Below are 21,209 nucleotides of genomic sequence, written 5' to 3'. Positions count from 1 at the left end.
TCAGGACACTATATCTGCACATGTCATTTGTTAGGCTAAATAAATGACCATAGAACTTAGAACATTGACAATAAAGGATATATGTGATTGTATTTTCATTTAAGATAGCCTTTCACTGAGCTTTTGGACTTCTGCTTCTATGTATCAGAGCACTAACCTTGGCACATCTTGTAAGTTAATAACATTTCTTTCTGCATTGCAAAGCACTCCAGGAACTTATTCTTCAACCACTTCCTGGCACCTTATAGGCCTTGTATGTCTCACTACGACATTAAGATCAACATCAGTAAACAGGGAGCAATGCTCGCTCCCCTGCACCGCCTCTTTTTCAGTCATTTCAAAAGAAATCAACAGCACTTACACTGTCAATAGACTTGTGGCTTAGCAGACAATGTCATTGAGAGCTGGAACCCAGACAGCAATTAGTACAGCACAGCAGTAAGGTGTTTTTAAATTGTCAGTGACTACAATCTGTGCATTGGCAAGAAAAGAGCAGCAGGTCCACAGTGGAATAATGTTCCTTTGTACTGAGGCATGAATATATGTAGGCATACAGTTCCTTTTTAGGAGTTTCCATATTCCTCTTCTCCTAGCAGTTCATTCCACACTCATGATCCAGAATGCGCCAAGGTTCATATAATAGTTCAACGGATAGTTGCTAGCTAGCAAGAGTGTAAAAAAAATGCTATGAAAGTTTGATTTCCCGAGTAACATCTTTCTCCTCTCACTTCAAACCAATACCCTCTAGTTTTAGACGACTGCCCAGGTAGAAAGGTTGTGATAATTCACCCTCTTTATGTCCTTCATAACTTTATAAATTTCTATGTTCACTCCTCAGCCTACTTCACTTTCTGCTTAAAACTCAAGCACTCCACTCCCAGCAACATTCATGTGAATCTTCTCTCAGTCTCTCTAGTGGAATCACATCCTTCCCAGATGGTGGCCAGAACTGCACACAACATTCCAGGTGTGGCCTCACCAACATCTTATTCAGGTGTAACATGACATCCCGCCTCTTGTACTCAATACGCTGCCCAATGAAAGCAAGCACACCATGTGCTTTCTTCACCACTGTGTAACTATGTACTCGTACCCCTTGGTCTGCCTGTATTACGACAGTCACAGAGACACCACAGAATGTAGATACTAGTTTATGCAGCAAAAAGCTGGCCTCTGTGTGAACTCAGCTGGTCAGAAGGTACCTCAAAGGAGATGGGTAACATTTAGGGTCAAGTCCTGTACTCTGGATCGAGAGAAAGTGGGGAGATAGCCAGATCAAAGAGGTAGGGGACGGGTGGAGCAAGAGCTAATAAGTGACAGGAGGATGCAGACAAGGAGGGTGACAGGCAGATGGAGAAGGGAAGAATGAAAATAGCATCAGAGGCTGGGAGGTGGTAGCCCGAGTTAACAAAGAATGGCTGACGACAGCTTGACCGTTCACATAAAACAGATGCTAAAACAGTCAATACAGTGAAGTGTGGAGTGAGCTCCAGTTTACCCTCCTGTTTGTGACATCTGCAAGTGCAATGTGCTGATGCCTGGCCCCATGTAATAGGTGTCACTGCACTGGTGAAGTGCTTTGAGAATATCTTAAGCGCATTTATTACTCAAACATCCATGTTCCGTTTCAGCGGTGAGGTGTGATGTTCCAAAGCTTCCAGCGAAAGGATATCAGAACTGTTCCCATCCAGGTGGAGACTTCACTTTCCGCTCAGTCTGTGTTTATAGCTGTGCAGAAGGGTTTTCCTTGGTCGGGTCGGAGAGACAGCAATGTGAAAGCTCTGGAAAGTGGTCATCCCCTGTACCAACGTGTGAAGGTGATCTTTGATTAATCTGCATTTCCACAATTTTGTCCCTTTCCATGACAGTAAAACTCAACTTTGACTGTGATATTAGTACAGTTCTACTTCATTTCTACTTTTAATTAAGCCTAGTTGGACTTTTTTAAGTATCAGGAAACAAAAACAAAGCCTTCCAAAGACCTTTGACAGGTGCGAACTCTGAAAATTCAAGAGGTTCGATGGAGAGTTGCCAGCTAGCTATAGTATAGTACAAAAGCTAGCACATTGCTGATGCCTGCACTTAAACCTCTGTAGGGTTAGGTGCCAGCTCATCTCACCTCCCTCTCTTCCTCTGCATTCAGCACTGAGTTCACAGTGGGTGAGACCAAATGCATTTTGTGTGCAACCACTCAACATTTTCCCAGGTTTGACTCATCACATGCCCATACCAGTATAGACAGTGCATTCGTATTTGAATTGACACACTCATATAAATGAAAGGATGCTTTTCAGGTTAGATTTTACCTTATTGAATGTAGGAAGTCTTTCCAATGCTATAAAAGTTTTATTTCCCGAGTAACATCTTTCTCCTCTCACTTCAAACCAATACCTCTAGTTTTAGACTTGACTGCCCTGGTAGAAAGGTTGTGATAATTCACCCTCTTTATGTCCTTCATAACTTTATAAATTTCTATGTTCACTCCTCAGCCTACTTCACTTTCTGCTTAAAACTCAAGCACTCCACTCCCAGCAACATTCATGTGAATTTTCTCTCAGTCTCTCTAGTGGAATCACATCCTTCCCAGATGGTGGCCAGAACTGCACACAACATTCCAGGTGTGGCCTCATCAACATCTTATTCAGGTGTAACATGACATCCCGCCTCTTGTACTCAATACGCTGCCCAATGAAAGCAAGCACACCATATGCTTTCTTCACCACTGACAGTGTCACAATGGGGTGCTGGGAACAGACCCAAATGCGAGACACAGACTCTGAAGTACAAGGAACAGGACTTGACTAGAGTAGGGTCGTGACAGGATACAGGCAAGGAGCAGGGACAAGAATGCAGACTTGAGCTAGGGAAAGCAGGATCAGGACTAGAAACCATGGACTAGGAGACAAGGCTTCGACTCTGAGCCCGAGACTGGACAAGGACCCGGAACCTGGGTCTTGCCTCAGGCTCAGACTCAGAACCAGGCAAGGACATGACATGGCTTCAGGACAGGATGTGGCTGGGGTGTAGAGGCCTGAGCTTCGAGACAGGCTGTGGTCTTTGCTCTTGAGGCTTGTGTTCTTGGAGCTTGGCCTGGGATCTTCAAGGTTTATGTTCTTGAAGCATCTCCTGGGCAGGACACAGAACTTCACCCCACAGAGGCAATGGACAGGGAGGGACGGACCCAACCACAGGGTAACGGCAAATGGCCTGCTTACCCTACGGAGGCAAGAGACAGGAAGGGACAGAACCAACCGCAGGGTAACGGCAATCGGCCTGGCTTACCCGTCGGAGGCAAGGGACAGGAAGGGACAGAACCAACCACAGGGTAATGGCAATTACAGCCTGGCTTACCCAGTGGAGGCAAGGACAGGAAAGGAGCTCAATCCGGGGTGGCTCTGAGTCTTGGGGCAGCCAGCAATTTTGGCTGGCTACAGAAACGGCCGAATCCATACCACGATGACTGCTCTGACGAGTGGCAAACAGGCTTCATGAAGCAGTGGTCCTCCAACCAGGCCTAGAGATCACAAATGGTTTCACCAGCCTTTCATCAGCAGGTTGTTCCAAGGGGGACTGACAAGACAAACCAGCAGCCCACACTCAACCCCAAGGCCACTTATCTTCAAGCCCCAAGATGGGAATCAGGTGCCTATGATTAAGTCAACCAAATGAGGGACAGCTGGAAGACCCGAAGTCCTGAGTCCACGGACCGGACCGTGAACCAGAATGCGGACCACAATCCGGACCATGACGGACAGGGAACTATGTACTCGTACCCCTTGGTCTCTCTATACTACAACACTCACAGAGACACCAGAGATTGTAGATGCTAGTTTATGCAGCAAAAAGCTGGCCTCTGTGTGAACTCAGCTGGTCAGAAGGTACCTCAAAGGAGATGGGTAACATTTAGGGTCAAGTCCTGTACTCTGGATCGAGAGAAAGTGGGGAGATAGCCAGATCAAAGAGGTAGGGGACGGGTGGAGCAAGAGCTAATAAGTGACAGGAGGATGCAGACAAGGAGGGTGACAGGCAGATGGAGAAGGGAAGAATGAAAATAGCATCAGAGGCTGGGAGGTGGTAGCCCGAGTTAACAAAGAATGGCTGACGACAGCTTGACCATTCACATAAAACAGATGCTAAAACAGTCAATACAGTGAAGTGTGGAGTGAGCTCCAGTTTACCCTCCTGTTTGTGACATCTGCAAGTGCAATGTGCTGATGCCTGGCCCCATGTAATAGGTGTCACTGCACTGGTGAAGTGCTTTGAGAATATATTAAGCGCATTTATTACTCAAACATCCATGTTCCGTTTCAGCGGTGAGCTGTGATGTTCCAAAGCTTCCAGCGAATGGATATCAGAACTGTTCCCATCCAGGTGGAGACTTCACTTTCCGCTCAGTCTGTGTTTATAGCTGTGCAGAAGGGTTTTCCTTGGTCGGGTCGGAGAGACAGCAATGTGAAAGCTCTGGAAAGTGGTCATCCCCTGTACCAACGTGTGAAGGTGATCTTTGATTAATCTGCATTTCCACAATTTTGTCCCTTTCCATGACAGTAAAACTCAACTTTGACTGTGATATTAGTACAGTTCTACTTCATTTCTACTTTTAATTAAGCCTAGTTGGACTTTTTTAAGTATCAGGAAACAAAAACAAAGCCTTCCAAAGACCTTTGACAGGCGCGAGCTCTCAAAATTCAAGAGGTTTGATGGAGAGTTGCCAGCTAGCTATAGTGCAAAAGCTAGCACATTGCTGATGCCTGCACTTAAACCTCTGTAGGGTTAGGTGTCAGCTCATCTCACCTCCCTCTCTTCCTCTACATTCAGCACTGAGTTCACGGTGGGTGAGACCAAATGCATTTTGTGTGCAACCACTCAACATTTTCCCAGGTTTGACTCATCACATGCCCATACCAGTATAGACAGTGCATTCGTATTTGAATTGACACACTCATATAAATGAAAGGATGCTTTTCAGGTTAGATTTTATCTTATTGCATTTAGGAAGTCTTTCCAATGCTATAAAAGTTTGATTTCCCTGGTAACATCTTCCTCCACCAGTGACACCAGAGATTGTAGATGTAAGGTCATGCAGCAAAAAGCAAAGCCTCTGTGTGAACTCAGCTGGTCAGACAGCTCCTCCGGAGGGAAGTGGATTGGTAATATTTAGGGTCGAGACCCTTACTCTGGATCGAGAGAAAGAGGGGAGATAGCCAAAATGAAGAGGGGGGGACAGGCGAAGCAAGAGCTGATAAGCAATAGGAGGGTGCAGACAAGAGGGATGACAGGCAGATGGAGAAGGGAAGAATGAAAATAGCATCAGAGGCTGGGAGGTGGTAGCTGGAGTTAACAAAGAACGGCTGATTGTTCATATCGGAGGAGATGTTAAAATATTCAATGATGTGAAGTATGGAGCGTTCTCCAGTTACCTTCCTGTTTGTGAGATGTACAAGTACAATATAATGCAGGTTTCCCCACATACTGTGTGTCACTACACTGGATAAGATGCCTTGAGAATTTCAAATTTGGCACATTCTGCATAAGTGCACTTATTATTCAATTCTTAACTTTCCGTTTCAGCGGTGAGGTGTGATGTTCCAAAGCTTCCAGCGAATGGATATCAGAACTGTTCCCATCCAGGTGGAGACTTCACTTTCCGCTCAGTCTGTGTTTATAGCTGTGCAGAAGGGTTCTCGTTGATCGGGTCAGAGAGTCTGCAGTGTAACAGCTCTGGAAAGTGGTCATCACCCATCCCCACTTGCGAAGGTACTGTATTCTTTGTTTAATATGTTTTTGCACAATTCTGTCCCTTCCCATGACAGTAAGCTCAATCTTGACTTTGATATTAATACGCTCCTTCTTAATTTCTACTTTTAATTGTTTAGTTGGACTTTTTTAAAATGCCTTTTAAGTATCAGAAAAGAATACAAAGCTCTACAAAGACCTCTGACAGCAGTGAACTCTCAAAATTAAAGTGTTCTTCTTATTAACAAAACTCAAGAAAATCACGTCTTTGATAAAATATTGTATGGAAACCCAGCTTTATGCAGAGCAGTGTTTATGTTTTGATGAGTGATACCACTTTTCAATGGATGTCTTGAGTATGATCACAATACACTGACACTATAGCGTGACTGTATGCATGGAACCGAGTGATTCTCCAGTGCAGTCACGAAGGTCAGGTCTAATGTCAAGAGCACTATGAGTGAAGTGCTTTGCCTTGCAACCGCCCACGCAGAGCAGATGCTGAAATACCCGGTGGAATAAAATGCAAAGTCCACCAATTATTCTATTGTTTATGAGATGTGCAAGTACAATATAATGCAGGTTTCCCCACATAATGTGTGTCACTACACTGGATAAGGTGCTTTGAGAATTTTTAATGTAACACATTTTGCATAAGTGCACTTACCACTCAATTCTTCACTTTCTGTTTCAGCTGTGAAGTGTGATGTTCCAAAGCTTCCTGCAAATGGTTATCAGAACTGTTCCCATGTAGGTGGCAACTTCACTTTCCGCTCAGTCTGTGTCTACAGCTGTGCAGAAGGGTTCTCGTTGAACGGGTTAGACAATCTGCAGTGTAACAGCTCTGGAAGGTGGTCGTCACCCACCCCAACTTGCGAAGGTGGTCTTTGTTTAGTATGCATTTACATAATTCTGTCTATTTCCAGTTGAAGTTCTGGGTCATACTGGAGTACAGAAAAATATTAATTTTGCATATGTGGTTTCAAGAATAGTATGTAAAGCACAGAAGACACATTTGTATTTGAGACACAGCAGTCTGCAGATACTGATACTGTAGTCTGGAACAACAACCAATCTGCTGGAAGAGCTCAGTGAATCGAGCAGTATCTGTGTGGAGGAAGGACTTATTTGTCCTGACACAAGGTCTCAACCCAAAACATTGGCAAATTCATTCCCTGCACAGATGTTGCTTGACCCGCTAACTTCCTCTAATAGATTGTTGCTTCAAATTTATATTCATCGTTTCTTGATATTGTTAATCAAGTGTTTCAAATCACACCATGATTTGTTGTTGATGAGTGAGAAAAAGTGATGTCAGTTCATTTAAATATTATCATCATTGTCAATTATTTAGTAATTGGCAGATACATAGGTCTTCTCTCTGCTTTAGAACTGCACTATAATTACCTTTTTTTTCTAAGAATAATCAGGATCACTTTTCCAATAATTTATGCTGGTAGATATAATTTGATTTTCATGGTATACAATTAATTTTATAATTTGTAATAGGTCGGTGGTAATAATGAAAGCACAAGTGTTGCTCTTTGTCCTCATCTCGGCAGTAGTAACATTTTGAGCATGTAAAACCAAACATAAAAATTCAACTACTATCAGCAATCCAAAATCCTCTCACAAGCTCTGTTGCTTTCAAATTTCACCACTGCAATCGAACAGAAATCTCTTGGGTTTGATGTGAATGAAGGCTTTTTACCTGCCATTTCTAATGTAAAGGAACTTGTTATTGCTTAGCTAAGTTTCTAGCCTAAAATAGATAATTTTATGTGCAATGTAAGTCGCTTATTTGCATATATTAGAAACTATGACAAGAATTGAATTGAATTCAGTTTAATTAGACAATAAGACAAAGGAGCAGAAGTCGGTCACTTGGCCCATCGAGTCTGCTCCGCCATTTTATCATGAGCTGATCCATTCTCCCATTTAGTTCCACTCTCCCATCTTCTCACCATAACCTTTGATGCCCTGGCTACTCAGATACCTATCAATCTCTGCCTTAAATACACCCAATGACTTGGCCTCCACTGCCGCCCGTGGCAACAAATTTCATAGATCCACCAGCCTCTGACTAAAAAAATTTCTTCGCATTTCTGTTCTGAATGGGCGCCCTTCAATCCTTAGGTCATGCCCTCTCGTACTAGACTCCTCCATCATGGGAAACAACTTTGCCACATCCACTCTGTCCATGCCTTTCAACATTCGAAATGTTTCTATGAGATCTCCCCTCATTCTTCTAAACTCCAAGGAATACAGTCCAAGAGCGGACAAATGTTGCTCATATGTTAACCCTCTCATTCCCGGAATCATTCTAGTGAATCTTCTCTGTACCCTCTCCAACGTCAGCACATCCTTTCTTAAATAAGGAGAGCAAAACTGTCCACAGTACTCCAAGTGAGGTCTCACCAGCGCCTTGTAGAGCCTCAAAATCACGTCCCTGCTCCTATACTCTCTTCCTCTAGAAATGAATGCCAACATTGCATTCGCCTTCTTCACAACCGACTCAACCTGGAAGTTAACCTTAAAGGTATCCTGTACGAGGACTCCCAAGTCCCGTTGTATCTCGGAACTTTGAATTCTCTCCCTATTTAAATAATAGTCTGCCCATTTATTTCTTCTGCCAAAGTGCAGAACCATACACTTTTCAACATTGTAATTCATTTGCCACTTCTTTGCCCATTCTTCCAATCTATCCAAGTCTCTCTGCAGACTCTCTGTTTCCTCAGCACTACCAGCCCCTCCACCTATCTTCGTATCGTCAGCAAACTTAGCCACAAAGCCATCTATTCCATAATCCAAATCGTTGATGTACGATGTAAAAAGAAGCAGCCCCAACACGGACCACCGTGGAACACCACTGGGAACCGGCAGCCAACCAGAACAGGATCCCTTTATTCCCACTCTCTGTTTCCTGCCAATCAGCCAACGCTCTATCCACGTATGTAACTTGCCGTAATTCCATGGGCTCTTATCTTGATAAGTAGCCTCATGTGTGGCACCTTGTCAAAGACCTTCTGAAAATCCAAATATACAACATCCACTGCACCTCCCTTGTCTAGCCTACTTGTAATTTCCTCAAAAAATTGTAATAGGTTTGTCAGGCAGGATTTTCCTTTAAGGAATCCATGCAGAGTTCTGCCTATCTTGTCATATGCCTCCAGGTACTCTGTAACCTCATCCTTGACAATCGACTCCAACAACTTCCCAACCACCGATGTCAAGCTAACAGGTCTATAATTTCCTTTTTGCTTCCTTGCCTCCTTCTTAAACAGCGGAGTGACATTTGCAATCTTCCAGTCCTCCGGAACCATGCCAGAATCTATCGACTTTTGAAAGATCATCACTAATGCTTCCGCAATCTCCACAGCTACTTCCTTCAGAACATGAGGGTGCATTCCATCTGGTCCGGGAGATTTATCTACCTTTAGACTATTCAGCTTCCTGAGTACTTTCTCTGTCGTAATTGTGACTGCGCACACTTCTCTTCCCTGCCACCCTTGAGTGTCCAGTATACTGCTGATGTCTTCCTCAGTGATACTGATGCAAAATACTCGTTCAGTTCTTCTGCCATCTCCTTATTTCCCATTACAATTTCTCCAGCATCATTTTCCATCGGTCCTATATCTACTTTCGCTTGTCTTTTATTCTTTATATACTTGAAAAAGCTTTTAGTATCCTCTTTGATATTATTTGCTAGCTTCCTTTCATAGTTAATCTTTTCCCTCTTAATTACCTTCTTAGTTTCCTTTTTTAAGCTTTTAAAAAATTCCCAATCCTCTGTCTTCCCACTAATTTTTGCTTCCTTGTATGCCCTCTCCTTTGCTTTAACTTTGGCTTTGACTTCTCTTGCCAGCCACGGTTGCATCCTTTTTCCATTCGAAAATTTCTTCTTTTTTGGAATATACCGTCTTGCACCTTCCTCATTTCTCACATAAACTCCAGCCACTGCTGCTCTGCCGTCCTTCCCGCCAGTGTCCCTTTCCAGTCAACTTTGGCCAGTTCCTCTCTAATGCCACTATAATTTCCTTTACTCCACTGAAATACCAACACATCAGATTTCGGCTTCTCTTTTTCAAATTTCACAGTGAACTCAATCATGTTATGATCACTGCCTCCTAAGGGTTCCTTCACCTCAATCTCTCTAATCACCTCCGGTTCATTACACAATACCTAATCCAGTACAGCCGATCCCCTAGTGGGCTCAACAACAAGCTGTTCTAAAAAGCCATCTTGCAGACATTCTACAAATATTCTCTCTTGAGATCCAGTGCCGACCTGATTTTCCCAATCCACTCGCATGTTAAAATCCCCCACAATTATCATAACACTGCCCTTCTGACAAGCCTTTTCTATTTCCTGTTGTAATTTGTAGTCCACATCACTGCAGCTGTTTGGAGGCCTATAAATAACTGCCATCAGGGTCCTTTTACCCCTGCAATTTCTTAGCTCAACCCATAAAGATTCTGCACCTTCCGATCCTATATCACCTCTTTCTAATGATTTAATATCATTTCTTACCAATAAAGCCATGCCTCCCCCTCTGCCTACCTTCCTATCCTTCCGATACACCATGTATCCTTGGATGTTCAGTTCCCAGAGACATGCATCCTTTAGCCAGGTCTCAGTGATGGCCACAATATCATACCTGCCAATCATGTAGCTGTACGACAAGATCGTCCACCTTATTCCTTATGCTGCATGCATTTAAGTACAACACCTTAAGACCAGTATTTGGTACTTTTCGCTTTGATTTCACTGCAACTTTATTGCACTGCAACTCATCCCAATGTCTACAAATTTGCCCCATCACCTGCCTGTCTTTCCTGACATCTTTACTGCTCACTATCTTAGACTTATTTCTGTTTTCCCCTTCCTCCGCTCTATCATTCCGGTTCCCATCCCTCTGCCAAATTAGTTTAAACCCTCCCTAACAGCTCTATTAAACCTTCCCACCAGGATATTGGACCCTTCAGGTTCATGTGTAACCTGTCCATTTTGAACAGGTCATACTTCCCCCAGAAGAGATCCCAATGATCCAAGAATCTGAAGCCTTGCCCCCTGCACCAGTCTCTCAGCCACGCATTCATCTGCCTGATCCTACTATTCTTGCCCTCGCTAGCACGTAGCACAGGTAGCAATCCCGAGATTACCACCCTGGAGGTCCTGCTTCTCAGCTTCCTTCCTAACTCCCAGAAATCTCTCTTCAGGACCTCCTTTCTTGTCCTATCTATGTCATTGGTACCAACATGTACCAAGACAACTGGCTGCTCGCCCTCTCCCTTCAGAATATTCTGAACCCGATCTGAGACATCCCGTACCCTGGCACCTGGGAGGCAACACACCATGTGGGTATCTCTATCAGGCTCACAGAATCTCCTGTCTGTTCCCCTGACTCTGGAAGCCCCTATGACTACCGCATTCCTCTTCTCCCTCCTTCCCTCTTGCACAACAGCGCCAGGCTCAGTGCCAGAGACCCGGTCACCATGGGCATCCCCTGTCAGGTCATCCCCCTCAACAGCATCTAGAACAAGATATTTGTTGCTGAGGGGGACAGCCACAGGTGTGCTCTGCACCATCCGGGCATTTTCCTTCCCTCTCCTGACAGTCACCCAGTTTTCTGACCCCTGTAGCCTAGGGATGACTACCTCCCTGTAGCTCCTGTCTATCACCTCTTCACTTTCCCTGATAAGCAGTAGGTCATCAAGCTGCAGCTCCAGATCCCTAACACGGTCTCTGAGGAGCTGCATCTCGTGCACCTGGCACAGATGTGGCCATCAGGGAGGCTGGAGGTCTCCCAGGATTCCCACATCTGACACCTTGAACAAAGCACTAACCCTGCAGGCATGCTATCTAATTCTACAGGAATGAAACAGGAAAAATAAGTCTACTCACCCACTTACCTTGCCAAACACACAAACTTTTTAAACCGTTAGCTCGTACCGTTAGCTGTGAGAGCCCTGCTGTTCCTATCTGTTCAGGCCAATTCGCTAAGGGGGGGGGGGAAGAGTTGGTGCTTCGCTCTTGCCTCTTCCCGTTTACCGCCGAAGCCCGTTGAAGCCAAAGCCCTACACTCTGCTACCACTCACTCCGCTGCCCGCTCTGACAGCTGCCTGCTGTATAGGGTGGTCTCCTTTTTAAACTCTCTGCGCTGTCCTGTGTTGAGGGTCAGGGGTGAGGGAGCCCACTCTTGCCACCTGCCGGGCATCTGACAGGAAGTCCAGGATCAAGATGCACAAGGTAGGGTGAAGGCCGAGGTCGCTTGTCAAACCTGGAGGGAATTATGGTGCTGAATGCTGAATTGTCATCCAAGAACAGAATTCTCACATAAGCATCCCTCTTCTCCAGGTGTGTAAGGACAGTGTGTAGAGCTGTGGCTATTGCATCATCTGTCAATTAGTTGTGTCGGTAGGCGAATTGTACAGGGTCCAGTGTGGGTGGTAGCATGCTGCAGATCTAGTCCTTGACCAGCCTCTCAAATCATTTGCTTATTATTGAGGTGACAGGACGCCAGTCGTTCAGACATGTTACCTGGGTCTTTTTAGGTACAGGGACAATGGTGGATGTTTTGAAACAGGAGGGTACTCTACACTGGGAGAAGGAGAGATTAAAAATGTCCGTAAACACACCTATCAGTTGTGCTGCCCACATCCAGAGTACCCGCCCTGAAATGCTGTCTGGTCCCGCAGCCTTGTGACTCATTGGAAACACCTGCGTACTTCAGCCTCAGAGATGACCAAGGTGCAGGTCGCTTCAGTGGCTCTCCTCAGGCTCATTATTGGTGACGTCGAACCGAGAGTAAAAAAGATTTAGCTTACCCGGGAGAGAGGCAGCGATGTTAGCAGCACCCCTGCACTTAGCTTTGAAGTCTGTGATGGTGTGCAGACCTTGCCATAAGCTGCGTGCGTTGTTGGTGGAAAGTTGTGACTGGATCTTGTCCCCGTATTGTCATTTCACTGCTTTGATGACTTTGCACAGATTGCAGCTGCATTTCTTGAATTCTTGTTGGTTACCGGCAATTAATTGGGTTTCAGGTACTTTGCACAGACTTTTTTGCAAATAATGTAAGTGCAGCCATTCTGTAAATATTATGCAGTTCAGCAAATTCCACCCGGGATTTGAGGTTATGATTAGTTATTAAGAAATTGAGAGCATTTGTATGTAGATTGTACATCGTGCGATTTTCCTATTGTGCAATGCATGAAATGTCACAAGTGATAGGCTGTGAATAGCAATATTAGTCAGCTATTGTTGTGTATTTAATAATTTAAGTAATATTTGAGTAATCTTGTAAATATATTGTTTGACTGAGCCTTCCTGGTTGTTTCAATAATTGTTTACAGGTATATGCATAAATACATGAATTGCATACATTGTCACACTATCATGTGATATGTGTGTGCCTTGCTTAAAGTGAACACGAAGTTAGACCTGCATTCCTGAATTACTTTAATGTTTTGAAGTTACAAAACATAACAGTGGCAGTGAGGTATTTTAAAAAGAAAACCTGAGATGGCTATCGACCTGTTGAAGCGCAGTGAGACATTCGAACTAAAAAAAAGCAGTGAGGAATAGCAAGTAAAGAATACAGCCCAGCACGTGCAGAGGCAGTCAAGTTAAAAGCAGTGCAGCATGAGTTCTTCAGAAGGGAAGACATAATCAAGTATTAAAAAAAGGCAGAAAACAGATGAATTCATGGGTTCATAAAGGGTGAGTACCAAATGATAATAATCATAAATAATGTTAGAAATGGCTGGCTACATCAGAAAGATTTGTGAATTTGATTGCACAACAGATAACTAGATTTTATATACTGAGAAAATTGAACAGTATTTTGAAGCAAATTAAATCGCCTATGAGAAGCGAGAGCCAATGCTGCTAAGTGCATTTGGTTTAAAGGCAAACAGCTTGACTGCTCCAACCAAAGCAACAGATATGAGTTTTGCTGATACTGTCAAAGTAATGCAGGAACACTTACAACCAAAGCCACTGTTGATAGCAGAACACTTTAGTTTTCATAAACGGAATCAAAAAGAAGGAGAGTCCATTTCAGCATATGTGGCTGAATTGAAGAGATTATTTGAGCGTTGTCAGTTTGGAAAGGCCTTAATGATACACTGAGAGATCATTTAATGTGGAATCTTAGAAGGAAGTATACATGAATGGCTCCTAACTGAAGCACAACTTACGTTTTAAAAAGCAGTTGAAATTGCTGTTTCAATGAGAGGCAATTGAGTTACAGTCGGGAATGAAAGTAAGCATGATCAAAATTGCAACACCAAAACAGAAACCAGCCTGGCCAAACAAATTATGTTACCATTGTGGCATCAGCTCACATACACCAGACCAATGCAGATTTAAAGGTGAAATCTGCAGAAAATCTAACAAAGTAGGACACATACGAAGTGCATTTCAGGCTGATCAAAATAAATAGTGTGCGCAGGGAAGAGAAAAAGATAAAAAGTCAAGTTGCAGTTCCAAAATAGCATTAATCTGCATGAACGTTATGACACTGGTTCAGTTGTTTCAGTCATTCCACAAAATGAGTTTGAACAGCATTTCAAAGATATCAAACTGAAGCCTGCAGATATTCAACTAAGAACTTATATTGGAGAAAATATATGTTAACTCCAGTGGGAATGACATTCATAACTGTGAAATACAACAACCAACAAATCACATTAAGCTTGTATGTGGTGAAAACAGGAAAGTCAGTATTGTGGGGATGTGATTGGCTGAGCCAACTACAATTTATTTGGAGATCCATCCACCATTCGCAAGCCACATCCAGTGTAATAGAGTCAAGTGAAAGCGAATTGAGAAGGGTACTGGATGATGCCACGGCAGTGTTCAAGGATAGCACTGGAAAACTCAAACATATCAAGGGTAAAATAGTGTTAAATGAAAATGCCGCACAGAAAGTTTTGCAAAGCCTGTCCAGTTCCTTATACCATTTGTGATAAGGTAGCCAGCAAGCTAAATCACATGGAGGTTGAAGGAATTCTTTCCAAGGTTGACTGGAGCCCATGGGCAACACCATTGGTCCCTGTAGCCTAGAAGAATGCGTCTGTTGGGATCGGTAGTGATTTTATGGTCACCATCAACCCAGTACTGGAAGTAGATCAATACTCTCTACCCAGGATAGAGGATATCTTTGCAAACCTTTCTGGAGGGATGCACTTCAGCAAAATGGACCTATCTGAAGCACACCTACAGATGGAGATAGATGAAGACTCCAAGGTGTTTCTCATTATAAACCCTCACAAAGGGTTTTATCACTGCAATAGGAGTAGTATCTTCACCTGCACTTTGGCAGAAACCAATGGACTTGGAGTCACAAGGCTGCCCAGGAACTCAGTGTTACCTGAATGACATCATTGTTAACCATAAGGATGAAAGAAACATCTCCAAAACCTCAAGACAGTGTTAAAAGATTAGAAGATTATGAGCTCAGAGCATGACGCAACAAGTATGAATTCTTTAAATCAAGCATCACTTACTGTGGTCACACTATTGACACACAAGAATTACACAAGTGTGTTGAGAAAATTCAAGCAGCGGTGGATGCCCCAAGGCTAAAGGACATATCAAAGTTCTGGTCCTTTTTAGAATCTGCCAACTACTATAACATGTTCCTGCCAAATCCGGCTACTATGCTCCCCCACTTGAGCTCATTACTGCAGATCAGGAGGAAATGGCAATGGAAAAAGCAAAGTGTGAACTGGCTTTCAAAATGGAAAAGGAAATGGTGACCTCGGAGAATGTATTGACATATTATGACCCGCATTGTCCAGTGAAGCTTGTCTGTGCCGCCTTACCTTATGGAATAGATGCAGTCATGTCACATTTTATGCGTGATGGAAATTAACGCCCCATAGCCTTTGCATCACGTTCCCTTACCACTGCAGAGAAAAATTACGCACAGAAAAACCATGAGTCTCGTTTGGAGTGTAAAACATTTTAACCAGTATATGTATGGGAGAGAGTTTATCCTCATTACTGGTGATTAAAAACTACTGTTCATTTTCAATTCACAGAAAGGTGTTCCACTAACAGCAGATCACAAATGCAGAGCTGGGCTCTGTTACAGAATGAATTCAAGAGGATGACAAATCATGGAAATGCTAATGGATTGTCCTTGGAAGGAAATACCAGAAAAAAATTACAAAAATAGACTCTACTCTTGACATATTCTCCCTAACGCAAAGCAAAAGTCACCCTATTAAGGCAGAGATGATACAAAGGCACACCAGAAAAAACCCCATACTGTTTCAGGTCTACCATAATGGCTGGAATATGCAGCAGAAACTCCAGTTCCCCCATTTTTACCAGTGCCAAGATGAACTTGCCCTTCATGGACGTTGCCTTATATGGGGCTTAAGAGTTGTTGTACTATCCAAGTTGAAAGCTAAAGCACTGGAGGACCTACACGCTCCTAGGCATCATCTAGGCATGGTAATAATGAAGGTATTGGCCCAAAGCTTTGCTTTCCGGCCTGGTATAGATCAGCAGATCGAGCAGCTTACTATGCACAGTTTGGGATGCCAAGAGTAGCACTTGCCCATCCTTGGGAATGGCATGCATTGCTCTGGCAGAGGATTGATCTGAATTTTGCCAGACCATTCATGGGCACACATTTCTTGGTCGAAATGGATGCAGCTACAAAGTGGCCAGAAGTTTTCCCGTCAGCCTCCACTACAGCCATCCAGTGTTGATATGCTGAAAAGCATCTTCTCAAGGACTGGTGTTCCAGAACACGTAGTCAGTGACAATGGATCACAGTTTGTGGCGGAACATTCCTAAAAATGAATGGAATAAGACATATTACATCTGCAGCATATCACCCAACTACAAGTGGCTTTGATGGAAAGCTTTGTCCAGAGTCTAAAGAATGCACTGCGAGCAATGAGCAAAATACACTGCACTGACACGGAATTAGAAGCTCACCAGATTCCTCCTTGTATATCACAATGCAACACAGTCCACAACCAACAACTCATCAGTTACGCTGTTCCTGGGTCATCCATTGTGCTCACGCTTGGATCTCTTCAAATCCAATCTCAGAAGGAGTATTCGGGACAAACAGCGGGGGCAAACTGAACGCCCCTCAAAAAAGGAGGTTCAATGTTTCACTCCTGGACAAGGAGTCCTGGTGAAGGACTACAGAGATGATCAAAAGTGGGTACGCAGAAAGATTAAGGACGGAACTGGACCACTGTCCTACAAAGTGGAGTTTGCGTCCGATATCACCTGGAGGCAGCACATCAATCCACTAGAGGAGAGCAGAATCAAATGTTAGAAAAGAAAGCTGGTACCGCTGTCAGAACCACTTCCTGCAGTCTCAGAGTCAACAACTATAACCACCACAACCTGAAATTGTTTCACAGCCACAGGTCTCTCCCCTCAAGCAGATTGATCCCTTCCCCCTCCCCCCCCCATCAGAAAAGACATTATCCCAGAAGAGTAAGAAAGCCTTCACAGCAATTAAATCTTTAGGCCTGAATGGGACAATTAAAAATTTACTATGCTATGGATGTCTGTATATTGTAGTTGGGTTGCATATTATATTCTGCATATGGCTGAGATGCATTCTCTTTTGAGTTGGAGTTTATAGCTAAGCAGCAGCAGTGCATTTAATATTTAAATAATATTTCAGTAGTCTTGAAACTATCTTGTTTGTTCAAGCATTGCTCGTTTCAATAATTCATTATGGGGTACATGAAATACTCAAATTGCATGCATCACAATGCTACTGCATGATAACGTGTGTTTCACTTAAAGTAAACACCAAGCTAGACCTGCATTCCTGGACTCCTGTGTCTTCTTTTGAATTAATTTAATGTTCTGAAGTTACAAAACTTAACAGCTATCACAAGCAACACACATAAAAGTTGCTGGTGAACGCAGCAGGCCAGGCAGCATCTCTAGGAAGAGGTACAGTCGACGTTTCGGGCCGGGACCCTTCGTCAGGACTAACTGAAGGAAGAGTTAGCAAGAGATTTGAAAGTGGGAGGGGGAGGGGGAGGGGGAGATCCAAAATGATAGGAGAAGACAGGAGGGGAGGGGTGGAGCCAAGAGCTGGAGAAGGGAGAGGATCATGGGATGGGAAGCCTGGGGAGAAAGAGAAGGGGGGAGGGGAGCCCGGAGGGTGGAGAGCAGGCAAGGGGTTATAGTGAGAGGGACAGAGGGAGAAAAAAGAGAGAGGGGAAAAAGGGGGGGGGGAATTAAAAAATATTAAATAAATAAATAAGGGCTGGGGTGTGAAGGGGAGGAGGGGCATTAACAGAAGTTAGAGAAGTCAATATTCATGCCATCAGGTTGGAGGCTACCCAGATCGAATATAAGTTATAGAGTGTCATTCACACGTTATGATCTCCCGATGGGCACTGCAGTCCACAAAGAACGTTTGAAGTATAGATATTGTAATAATTAGGAACCACAATGCAGGAACAAATAAATTGCACACACCGAGTCTCAGAACTGCAACCAGATATAAAATACTTTAGGCGTTTTTAGGGATGGTATTTCACATAACATTGGGAAGGATGGCATGATATCCTCACTGTGCAATTCGAACTTTTACATCTATCTGGGAAGGCTGATAAAGCTTTGCCTCACCTTTCCTTTCTAGTCCTGTTGCAGGACTCGGTGTGTGCAATTTATTTGTTCCTACATTGTGGTTCCTAATTATTACAATATCTATACTTCAAACGTTCTTTGTGGACTGCAGTGCCCATCGGGAGATCATAATGTGTGAATGACACTCTATAACTTATATTCGGTCTGGGTAGCCTCCAACCTGATGGCATGAATATTGACTTCTCTAACTTCCGTTAATGCCCCTCCTCCCCTTCTTACCCCATCCCTTATTTATTTATTTAATATTTTTTAAAATATATTTTTTATTCCCCCCCCTTTTTTTCTCTCTCTTTTTTCTCCCTCTGTCCCTCTCACTATAACTCCTTGCCTGCTCTCCACCCTCCGGGCTCCCCTCCCCCTTCTCTTTTTCCCCAGGCTTCCCGTCCCATGATCTTCTCCTTTCTCCAGCTCTTAGATCCACCCCTCCCCTCCTGATTTCTCCTATCATTTCGGATCTCCCCCTCCCCCTCCCACTTTCAAATCTCTTACTATCTCTTCTTTCAGTTAGTCCTGACCAAGGGTCCCGGCCCGAAACGTCGACTGTACCTCTTCCTAGAGATGCAGCCTGGCCTGCTGCGTTCACCAGCAACTCTTATGTATGTTGCTTGAAATTCCAGCATCTGCAGATTTCCTTGTGTTTGCAGCTATCACAGGGTTTATCAATGCAGTACTATCTTGTGAATTGTAAGTTGTCTTCCAGCGGTTAGGAGTGCTTACTTCAGCGGTGTATTTTCCATCCTAGGTGCTCTCTTGAGGTCAAGGATAATTGGTTTCCGCTCTGTTTGAGGCCAGTAGAGGATCTCAGAATCAGCCACAAGTGGGATAGGAGATACTTGCAAGAACGAATGGGGTGGGTAGTTTGTGAGGTGCAAGACTCCTTTATCCTTTCATATTGGGCCTTTTGTTCTGTCAATAAATAGACCTGAGATTTTTTCCACCTCCTTGGCAGCCCCTTTTTAATTTTGCTCATGGGCTAAGGATCCACATGGGCCAATGGGAATGTTACATTTTTTCACTGAACCCCAGGAACATCTTTGAAATGTTTCATCCTATAATCTTACTGTTACTGGATGTGCAGGGGAAACATTTCAAACATGGTTTCAAATCTTAATGTTGCAGAGTGTTCTTTTTGTGACTTTGCTGTTAAGGCAACCAAATTATGTGGCCTACCTGTCAAAGGAAACAGTGCAATTTGAGCCTTGAGAGTCCGCTTGTTGTCCTGGGAGAGAACAGGACCATTTGTTCCTTTCTCCTGCTAGTGCCTTTAGTGGACTTTGCAGAGTGAATGTTGGTGATATCTCTACAATACTTTGTGGTGCCTTGTTCTCAGATGTACAATATACAAGAGGACAAGACCATTACTGACTTTGTATCAGATATGATGCCTTGATCGCAAAATGTTCTTTTGTTCAGAAAGCTGACTTTGCTGAGAGATGGCTCCTGAGATACCGGAAGTAATCTATCTCTTCCAAAGTCTCATCATGAACAGTTAAATCCTGTGGATAGTGTTGTCTACAGGGGTGAGTGACAGAGGATGTTTGCTTTGTACATGCTAACTATAAAGCCAATAGTATCATACGGCTCAGTCAACAAAGCAGCAGTGACTTGGAGCTCAGCCTTGGAGCATGTGTGTACCCAGGTGTTGACTTCATAGTGTAATGCAATGCCTGGGCTTGGGGTAACCTTGGTTCTGGAGTGGAGGTGACATACATTACACATTTTTCCATTGCCCTGTAGATTAGTTCAACTCCTCTTGGAAGTATATTAGAGGTGAATCACAGTATTGCAGCGAGAAAAATTAGGGAACATCATGAAGGACATGGTGGGCTAAAGTGTCTGTTTCTGAGCTATTCCTGTCTATGACTCTAAAGTATTGGGCTGATGACACAGCCAAGCATGACATCAACCTGCATTGACACCAGATCTCACCCTGTATGACAGACATTCGATAGAAACTATTTCTGCCAGAAGCCAAACTTTCAACTGCTACGCCATAGTCACTCTCAATTAATAGACCAGGAAAAAGAAAGACATGCAAGATAACTGATATAATCTTTGTATTTTATAATCTTTGCATAACTGATATAATCTTTGTAGTTATCTTGACTCCATTTTACAGCTGGATGGGAGCAACCTACATTGTACATTCTGTAACCACTGAGAGGAGTGGTTGAGAAGGACTCTGGCAATGACATTCCCTGTGGAAGACTGCAGGGAAACCTTTATATAATAACCACAACTGGATTTCTCTCATTCCTTCAAATTGATAACGATTACACTGCCTCAAACGTCCCCTGGCAAGTTGTCACTTTCACAGATGTGGGAGATGAGAATATGTGTTGTTATACAGTAATTCAAAGAATAACAAATCGAGGTTCCTGACTAGGAATGTTCTAGCTTTATGTTTATCTTGAAAGTTTATTTTTTGACTATGTGGGGATCAGGAGAAATAGCAGTCTTACTTTCTTTATTCATTAAACTTGCATTGAAGTACATTTATAAATTTCTAGTTTTTTTAATTACTTATGTGGTTGACTATTCTTAAATGTCCGTAAGTATCAGAAAACAAATAGCATTAAAACAGTCTATGACAGCACTGGAGATTTCAAATTGAAGTGTTCCACTTATTAACACAGTTTAAGAAAACCTTTCCTTCTGTAAGATATTGTGCTAGTTTATGGGAAACCTAATTTTGTGCAAGCCAGTGTTTAAGATATGTTAAGTGATGCCAATTTTCATTCGAGAGCGTGGGAATAATCGTAGCATGAATGGACCAGAGTGATTCTCCAGTGCAGTCATGAGGGTTGGGTGCAATGAGAATGTTC

General features: G+C 43.4%; 1 protein-coding gene across 5 annotated transcripts in view; it reads left to right on the top strand.

Moving 5' to 3' along the window:
* Nucleotides 1-21,209, top strand: part of LOC134354765 (E-selectin-like) — a 66,718-nt gene that overhangs the window by 31,519 nt on the left and 13,990 nt on the right. For 4 of the 5 annotated variants that reach the window (XM_063063991.1, XM_063063993.1, XM_063063992.1 and 1 more), the window contains 4 exons: nt 1,632-1,817; nt 4,312-4,497; nt 5,572-5,757; nt 6,431-6,616. In XM_063063991.1, coding sequence (XP_062920061.1) covers nt 1,632-1,817; nt 4,312-4,497; nt 5,572-5,757; nt 6,431-6,616 — 744 coding nt within the window. The remainder of the gene's footprint in view (nt 1-1,631; nt 1,818-4,311; nt 4,498-5,571; nt 5,758-6,430; nt 6,617-21,209) is intronic. The other variant, XM_063063995.1, reaches the window with a different exon arrangement.

This window comes from Mobula hypostoma, chromosome 12, assembly GCF_963921235.1.
Source record: "Mobula hypostoma chromosome 12, sMobHyp1.1, whole genome shotgun sequence".
Classification (NCBI taxonomy): domain Eukaryota; kingdom Metazoa; phylum Chordata; class Chondrichthyes; order Myliobatiformes; family Myliobatidae; genus Mobula; species Mobula hypostoma.
The sequence above is the reverse complement of the archived record's forward strand: the minus strand, read 5'-3'. Positions and strand labels throughout refer to the sequence as shown.